This window comes from Phaethon lepturus, unplaced genomic scaffold (assembly GCF_000687285.1).
Source record: "Phaethon lepturus isolate BGI_N335 unplaced genomic scaffold, ASM68728v1 scaffold21957, whole genome shotgun sequence".
In the NCBI taxonomy this organism is placed as follows: domain Eukaryota; kingdom Metazoa; phylum Chordata; class Aves; order Phaethontiformes; family Phaethontidae; genus Phaethon; species Phaethon lepturus.
The window spans coordinates 2,222-10,921 of NW_010552812.1; the positions used below are offsets into that span (position 1 = coordinate 2,222).

An 8,700-nucleotide genomic window follows, 5' to 3' on the forward strand; every position below is an offset into this window, starting at 1 on the left:
AAGTGGAGACTTCTAATACTCTCTGCCGCGATCTGTGAATTCGTAGCTGAATTTTACTAGAAGTGCATTCAGAGCTCCCCTAGCTACTTCTGCTCTTCGTGATTTTGAGGAAAGCTTTGAGTGCACTTGCTCAGCTGCAAATCCATATGTAAAAGGTAGTTACTGAGGATGTTACAGGGTCTTTATCCTTCTAATTCTCTATCTTGCTTAGAGTTAAGTCATGATTGAAATTACATACAGTAGTTTTGTAATTGAAGTGCTGATTATGTAGAGACCTCCAAATCGGTTTCATGTGGATCACAACCAATCTTCAGAAAAACTAAGTAACACTTACCTGTCTTGCATGCTGACTCCTAGATAGCAAATATAATGGCCTTGCATATCTGAGGGGTTTTTGTGGTGAAACTTAAGACAATTAATATGATGGTGCAATGAAGGAAGTAAACTATTCTGCCCATCTTTCCTAATACTGTTAAGTCATATTTTTAATCTGGAATGCAGACTAATATGGAACATCCCCAAAGTTAGCTTGAATTTGGATTTGATGCTACATTTCAAACTTGTCAAAACTATGAGCAACTAAATTCAGATTTGGGTATGTTTTCTTTTCCCCCTAAATGGATTATCCAAGGACATGTGGGAGGGAGGGAATTTCAGAATGGTAATATGGTTTACCTATTTTTTAATTTCATTTACTATAGTTAAAAAAAATCTGTTTGTACTTGGAACAATGGATTACCAAAGACATCCTTATCACCTACTAGTCTTTATTAAGAAAAACTTAAATGTGATGGGCATCTAACCAAAACCCATCTTAGTGATGGTATGGGAATTTCTTGAATAAAATCAAAATATTATTCATTCTGTCATAATAAAAATTACCCAGTTCCAGATTTTGTGCACTCGTTCATTAATGTTTTAAAATAACAATGGAATGAGATGGCAAACTTTTTTAAAAGATTTTTTTCAAAAGTAATTTAGTTGAGTAACTTCATAGCTGAGTCTAAGATGTCCTCAATACAGCCTTTCATTTCAGAGATCTGTTATGTTTATGCTTACATCTGAAGCAAAAATACATAAAATATATATCAAATAGTTGGTATAGTACGTACATATCAAATAAATACATCAAACAGTTGGTAGAGTAAGAAAAGTCATTGACATTTCTTCCATAATTTATTATCTATTTGTCTGTCTTAAATTCCTGTGCATATATATTAATATATCCACCTTTTCTTTAACTTGTAGATCTGGCAGTGTGGGGGAAAACTGTTATTTGTTCCCTGTTCTCGTGTTGGACACATCTATCGTCTCCAGGGTTGGCAAGGAAATCCACCCCCTGTTTACGTTGGGTCTTCTCCTACATTAAAGGTACTGTTTTGCTGCAGCCTTGAAAGGTGGTTTTTGAGTTTGGATAGCAACAGTTTTAGATAAATCTATTTAAATTATCAGTAGCAATTTAGAGAGCACTTCATCCAAAGCTATTTAATGTCTAAAGCTAAGATGGTAATCCCCATGGGAGGGAGGGCCAAGCTAGCAGTTGGTTCTGTTGAAAAGGGAATGCCCCAGCCTCACTTAATGGTAGAAAACTAAACTGGTACCAAAAAAAAAAAAAGTCTTCTATTAGTGATGTGAATTGATTAACATTTTGATCAAACGAGCACCAGGACCAGTACAAGGGAGGGTAGGGGGAAATGGGCATAGTTGGGAGGAGAGACGGAGCAATGGGAGGCAGGATAGCAAATGATAGCTCCATTACTTAGTGCAGGCAAGATGTTTGTTTGCCTTGTCTGAAATTAGGAAAACCATTTCACTTTTCTGAAAAGCTGATCAAAAATATTTACTGCATATCTAAACACCTTACATGACTCTGCTCGTCTGCTTACTGAACACAACAAAACACTGCTGAGTGTTCTTAAATATTGAGTTGCTTCTCTGTTCAAGGCAACGGATGCAGGAATAGCCCTCTTTGGGCACTCTCCTATCCTCATAATAAATGTGCTTTTTTTATAGCTTGGTTCAATTTATGCTCAATATGGATTAACGTAAAACTCACAATAGTTTGTGCCTTTAGTCAGATCTATTAAGACTGTTTTAACACCAGGTCATTAACACTAGAAGAACTGTACAAAGTGAGGTGTGCACCTAGAACACATACAGGTAATATAGAGCTAAAAGCCATCAAAAAGACTGAGAAGAAAGATGTGAGGGAGAGGCTTGTTCACCAGGCGAGCTATCCATTTTTTCCCCTTCTCCAAGAAGCAATAAACTACTTAAGAAGATAAAATCTCCTTGGTGTGTCATAGCTGACCCATTTAAGACTTAATTTTTTCACCCTTAGTGGACTAATGCATATCGTTCTCTGTATTAAAACTGTAGAAGGTGAATACTAACTCTAAATTGCAGTTTTGGTACACAGCAAATCATTGCAACACTTTATTGCACCCCTAACTGAAGTCTTTATTTTCAAATAAACATTCTCTAAACTTAGAAAAAGACTTCATGCTCTCATTAAGCAAGCCAGTTTATTTTGCTGGCTTCAGTCCTAAACTGTCATTTGAAAATGATATGCATGTGTCTTGTATAAGCTGCTGAAGGTGACAAATTATTAGTGCTATATAATAATTTCATGCTGCCACTTTCTTAAGAAGAGAAATCCTTGTATTTTCTGGATTTAACATGCAGTTGCCTCTGACCTGTTGTGTGTGCTTTGAGGTAGCAGCAGTGTCCTTGTTCTTCACAGAACTATGTCAGAGTCGTAGAAGTGTGGTGGGACGAATACAAAGATTACTTTTATGCCAGTCGGCCAGAGACAAAAGCGTTACCCTACGGAGATATATCTGAGCTGAAAAAATTCCGTGAAGATCACAACTGCAAAAGTTTTAAGTGGTTTATGGAAGAAATAGCATATGATATAACTTCGTATTATCCCTTACCACCTAAAAATGTGGACTGGGGAGAGGTAAGTAAAGCACATAACCTGTACTTATTTTAGGAGCTTTTTTTTTTTAAATTGGGAGTGCAAAAGGAAGCAATTGTTACTTGACAGCAATCTGAGAACAGGCTCCTTGATTACTGCTATACTAAGATATATGATACTAGCCAGACAGCTATAGAGATATAATGCTAGGAAAAATATTGTTGTATACTTTAAGATGTGCGATTTTTTTAATTGGCTCCATAGTTCCTTGAAGGATTATTTTATCTCTAGCCCTGTCTTCAGTTACGTCTAAAGCTCTTTTTTCCATAATTGGAATTTAGGGGGTTTTTTAAAGAAAAAATATGAAACCTATGTGCATAGGAGTATTGACAGAGATTAATAGGTGAAAATCTTCTTCTGTGAAGGCGTAGAGAATAGATAATGAAATCCAGGTGGAGTACATTCTGCCTATGTTTGCTAGCCTGGGATGTATTCATACAGTTACAGCCTCAGTAAATCCCTTATCTGTATGTAATAATTTGATAAGATTCCTTAATAGTCATTTCTAGCATTGGTGTATATGAGTATGACTTAGCTAAGTTAAGAATGTGGTTACAAATTTGGCATTTTTGCATGGTTGACAGAGACAGCATGTCACCAGGCACGTGCAGGACACCTCACTGAACACTTCCCATTTCGTTCTGGCATTAAGCCCACAGCTCGAGGAACTCTTACTGCAGGTCTCCTGCCTGCTTTCAAATTTATTTATTATTTTGCCCTTTTCAGTTGGTTCTAGCCTTGTCCTGCCTCTCCTATTAATTTCACTTTTGCAGATTGTGGAGGCAAAAATCAGAAAATCATCTCACTAGCAGAGGAGGAGTCCTGGTGTCCCACCAAATTTAACAACCTTCTTTCCCAAGATATGATGGACCTGTTTTTGTAACTTCAAGAGAGCATTAGAAAGTACAGATTTATCCTGTTTCCTATGGCCAAGATACTGTCACCTCTAATTTCTCTAAGGAATTAGTGATACAGAGTATATGCATGGTGGAAGGGGGTACAAAAAGTCTTGTATCTGAGGGACCAGGTGAACAATGCCACCTTTATTTCCTACCTAAAAGCTAGCACAAGTCATCAGTTACTAGATTAGCCTTAGACCTCCTTTTGAACTCACATAAAGGGTTAGGAAGGCACGTTATATATTACTATTTGCTGAGGTGAAAGTATCTGAAGAGAATACAGTAATAACGGCCACCTTGCACGAAACCATCCCTGATAAAAGGAGGCAGTTCTGGTGAAGCAACAGGAAAGTCTGAAGTTCAGAGATGTCTCTGAAGACTCAGCCAGTCCTCTTCACTGGCTGCTAGTTATCCTACATCTGAGAAAATTTTTTGCCCACCTATTTGTAACACCACACTAATTGCATTTCCAAATGTCAGGAATGAAAATGGGGGGTTCATCTTCCCTAACACTCGCTCTGGAAGGCAGGTCTAAACTTAGTCCTCCAGACTGTCCTGTACCATCACAAAGAGGAAGGAGGCTCTGGCAAAGAAAATCAGTCTGGAAAGAATGTTATTTGTGTCATAAAGTCTTTGTAAAGCTGTTTGCTGCCCCTTCTGAGAAGGGAACGGGATAATTGGCGGTTGAGGCATGCTTTCTGACAGGACTTTTGTTCTTTATCACTATGCCTGTGCCTACCCCTCATCAATTTTATCTCTCTTTCCTGTCTAATTGCTGCTGCAGAAGGTACTTCAGAGCAGCTGGGTCAGTTGGCTGTGCCTGGCTGCAGTTCGCAAAGGCTGTGCGTAACTTCTCTGCATCACGTTTCTCTCATCCAGAGGATGAGAGCAACTTAGCTAAGCTCCTGCTTTATTTAAGAAGACCTGGGAGGCTGAACACGCTTTGATAGGAGATTGAATAAATTAAGATACTTGAAAGTCCTATGTTTTGGTGTCATTAATTTGGAGCTGAGCTTTGCAACCCTAGCTTCATCAGTGTGCTCTAACTCACATAAGAGCCTGCAAATTAGCATGGGCAGCTTGAAGCTCCATCTCCCAGAATGGTTAACATCAGTATTTAAATTTCATACGCAGGTTTGTCTGTCCTCTCCCTAGCAGATACCTGTTTCTGGTTTGAAAGATAAGTGGGAATTTTCTGAACTCCTTCACGCTTATTTTTGCCTTGAGACTAACTTAGAGTGTAAAACCTCTTTTCCAGATTAGGGGCTTTGAAACTGCTTACTGCATCGATAGCATGGGGCACACCAATGGTGGCTTCGTTGAGCTTGGGCCATGCCACAGAATGGGAGGAAATCAGGTAAGGAGCTTGGAGGCAAGTCTAAAGGAGAATTGCTTGCTGTGGATGATAACAGGCCGGTTTGCTGCTAAGGCTGTACACAAAGTCACTTAGGTGCTAGCTACAAAGATGGGAGTTAGGGATTTTCCATAAACTTACTGACATTGCTAAAATATGGGAATCTAAAAATATCATCTCAAACACAAACGGTACAAAATTGAAGGCAAATTCAAAATCGCTTCTTTGGTGAAACAGATATATGAGGAAGCAAGGACTGTGTTTTAAAGCAGCTGTATCGCTGCATTAGAACAACTGCAGCTCTTAGCATTGGTACTGATTCATTTATCTTTGCTTAATAATTCATCCCTCAGGAAACAACCCCCTTACTCACTTTGTCTCAATTATTTCACAAAGTTTATTTACTCTTGTGGAAGTATAAAACACTTTTGTGCAGGAACTCATCTCCCACCACAGGAGACAAGAAATTCAATACAAATTTGTCTTAGCTTCATTTACTAATTAATTGGCAGAACACAATTACTAATAGATGGTTGCAATCCAAGCTGCTACCATGTTTGACCTCTATCATCACAAACCTACCCACACTACCATGCAAACATGCTGTTCTGTATTTACACCTCCTTTTTCACTTGGAAAACTTTTCAGCATTTAAAGTCCTTATTTAATGCTGATGTAGACTTGACCCAGGCAAATTTTGTCACAGCAGTCGTAAAATCACATGCAGGATGTTGCTTTTAAAAACTGTAGCTGAGTTAGCTCTTAGTAGCCCTTGGAAGTATCTCTTCTATTTTGATATTTAATGAAAAAGGTCCCTAAGCTACATCTACTGTATATGCTACCCCCAAAAACCCTGTAACGATTATTTCATACGAAGTAGCTAGGATAATCTTTTTGTATCTGGATGCATGAGTTTGATTTCCTCCATGGATAAAATGCCAAAGTTTTACTGTCTTCACATGAAATTACTGTCCGGGACCAAGGACTTGCTACCAGACATTTAGAAAGGTCATGGATTGTTTGGCCATCAAATCATACAAAGGTTTTTTAATCAAACAATTTCAGAATTCTGGGATCCCTTTATTTTTATCATTTTTGTCTTGTTAGGTAAGTTTCTTAGACTTCTAAACCCTACAGGGAAGTTCTCCGTGAAACTGAGTGTCGGGATAGTAGAAGTGCGTTACCTCATGTAAAGTCAAGAGCCCTTCTGAAAGATAGGTGTCGTAACACCAGACAATGTTTTTAATGATGCAATTTCTTTTGTATTTTCACCGTTTCTAAAATATTCTTTGCTTTGAGTCAGTTGTTAAGAAGTTGGCTTTTTTGTTTTCTGTTAGCTTTTCCGAATCAATGAAGCTAATCAACTCATGCAGTACGATCAGTGCTTAACTAAAGGACCAGATGGATCCAAAATTATGATTACACACTGTAATCAGAATGAATACAAGGATTGGCAATACTTCAAGGTATGGAACATATATATAGCAGAAAAGATAGTATAATTTGCATCCTGGTTTTTGCACCTTTTTAAATTATTTTTTGTATATATTATTTTTTCTTTTTGAAAATAAAGATCTACGACAAGGTTAACTGACCCAAGTAGAGCAAATTGTTAATTGCGTATTCTTGGAAATCTGTGCTTGCAGCGAAAACTTCCTCTGGGGCAAGATGCTTTTGCTAGCAGTTCTAGTTGCTGTCTTCTGTAGCAGAATCTTTAAGGACAATCTCATGAGGCTACATGTGCTGCCGCAGGTATGTTAGGAGTTAGCACTTGTCTCGCAGGAGCAAAGAGGATGTCCACTACCAGTGACAGTTTCTAAAAGCTTTTTCTGCCATCACCCTCTCTGCTCATATGCTTTCTATAAAGAAAGTTTCTTTATCTAATGGGCACTGTGAGAAGATTACTTAAATGCTGAGGTGCATTTAGCAGCTAGGGTTATTATATTATATTAAGTCATTATATCTAATTTTGGAAAGTCTGAATTGAAGTGTCACTGTTTAAAGACAGAAGATATTTTTACACCTACATGGGAATAGGTAAACATAGCGTTACTCTTTGCATTTTTTTGTTGTCTTTGCCTTCTTCAGTATTTCTTTTTCCTGTTCATCATCCATTCTCTAATAACATGCTGTGTTGTGAATTCTGGGTGTGGTGCCATTATGATGCTATTGCAAAATCTATGAATTTTCAATAAAGACTTGGAATGTTGGCTGATATACATGCGAGGGCTGCTACAGTCTATTTAGTCACTACATCTGTAAGTCCTCTGTTACAAATTCTAGTTTTGAAAGTGTTATTTTAAAAAATGTCTAAGGTTAGATTTCTGTTTGTCTTTTAAAAAATGAGACTGAATAGTCTGAGGATGACATTATCCTTGGATATAGCTCCACATAACTTGGTTCTGTGTCTAAGAAACTCGCCTGTGTCGATTTTTCTGAAGTCTATCTAGCATATAGCATATTTATTAATTCATTAGCTGGTTATCTGGATTGTGTTTGTCTGAAAGATTTAGGCATTGCTGAGTGCAGTGAAATCTGTTTGTTGTCCTTTAAGCCACCCCTCTTTTTCTGATATTTGCATAGAGCTAGGAAAGACGAAGCACCTTAATGCCATTTTCACCCAGCTTTCTTGTGCCGTATAGACAGACAAAATTCTTTCAACCTGAAATTTAAAAATCAATAAGCAGTGTTTTGTATTTACATCTCCTTTTTCACTTGGAAAACTTTTTGGCATTTAAAGTCCTTATTTATGCTGATGTAGACTTGACCCAGGCCAACTTCTGCTTTAATATTAGAATAATACATAGCACTTGCTAACTCTCCAGCCATTCTAGTGTGTCCCAGCATGTTACTTGGCTCTTTACGAAGCATTTCTTTTATGCAAGAAAGATCCATTTCCTCCACCGTGGTACCAAGTTGTGTAATTGTTTGCTTATTTCCACGAGTTATAAGGAAGCCCAGTAGGCATGGTCTGGGCTGTAGGACAAACACTGACTGGCTTCCAGAAGGAAAAAAAAACAGAGGGGGTGAGAGCAAAAGGACCACCAAGGGTGTGTAACCAAGCAGAAACTAAAAATTTGGCACATTCTGCTGTGCAGGATGGAGGGTATGACCGTTTCTCCCAATGAAGAGGGTGTAAGGAATGAAAAGCTTATGAACTGCTGAAAAATGCTGCGGCCTCGTGTAAGCGAAAGCTGCCAGGAGATTTTATCTGGCTGGTTGTTCCTGGCGTGAACGCTTGCGTGCCAGTCGGGTGAGCGTAGCACCTGTGCTGCTTGAGCGCTGAGCAGCCGCAGGGCTTCGGTGCCCGAAAGCGAACCCGCGCTTGTTCAGGCACCTGTTTACCTCTCCGAGTAGAGGACGCCCGCGTCTGGCCGCAGGTGTCGAGCTGAACCGGCATCTGGACGCGCAGGCGCCCGTGGGAGTGACGGGGCGATGGAGAGGGTCCCCATGCCGGGGGGAGCTGG

The 8,700-nt window shown here is 38.9% G+C and overlaps 1 protein-coding gene across 1 annotated transcript in view; it reads left to right on the forward strand.

Moving 5' to 3' along the window:
- The window catches only part of LOC104624077 (N-acetylgalactosaminyltransferase 7-like), a gene marked incomplete at its 5' end in the record, with an annotated part of 9,800 nt that extends 1,439 nt beyond the window's left edge, over positions 1-8,361 (forward strand). The window contains 5 exon segments of the mRNA XM_010291344.1: positions 1,249-1,371; positions 2,744-2,962; positions 5,138-5,236; positions 6,571-6,699; positions 8,332-8,361. Coding sequence (XP_010289646.1) covers positions 1,249-1,371; positions 2,744-2,962; positions 5,138-5,236; positions 6,571-6,699; positions 8,332-8,361 — 600 coding nt within the window.
- Between the last annotated feature and the right edge of the window lie 339 nt (positions 8,362-8,700).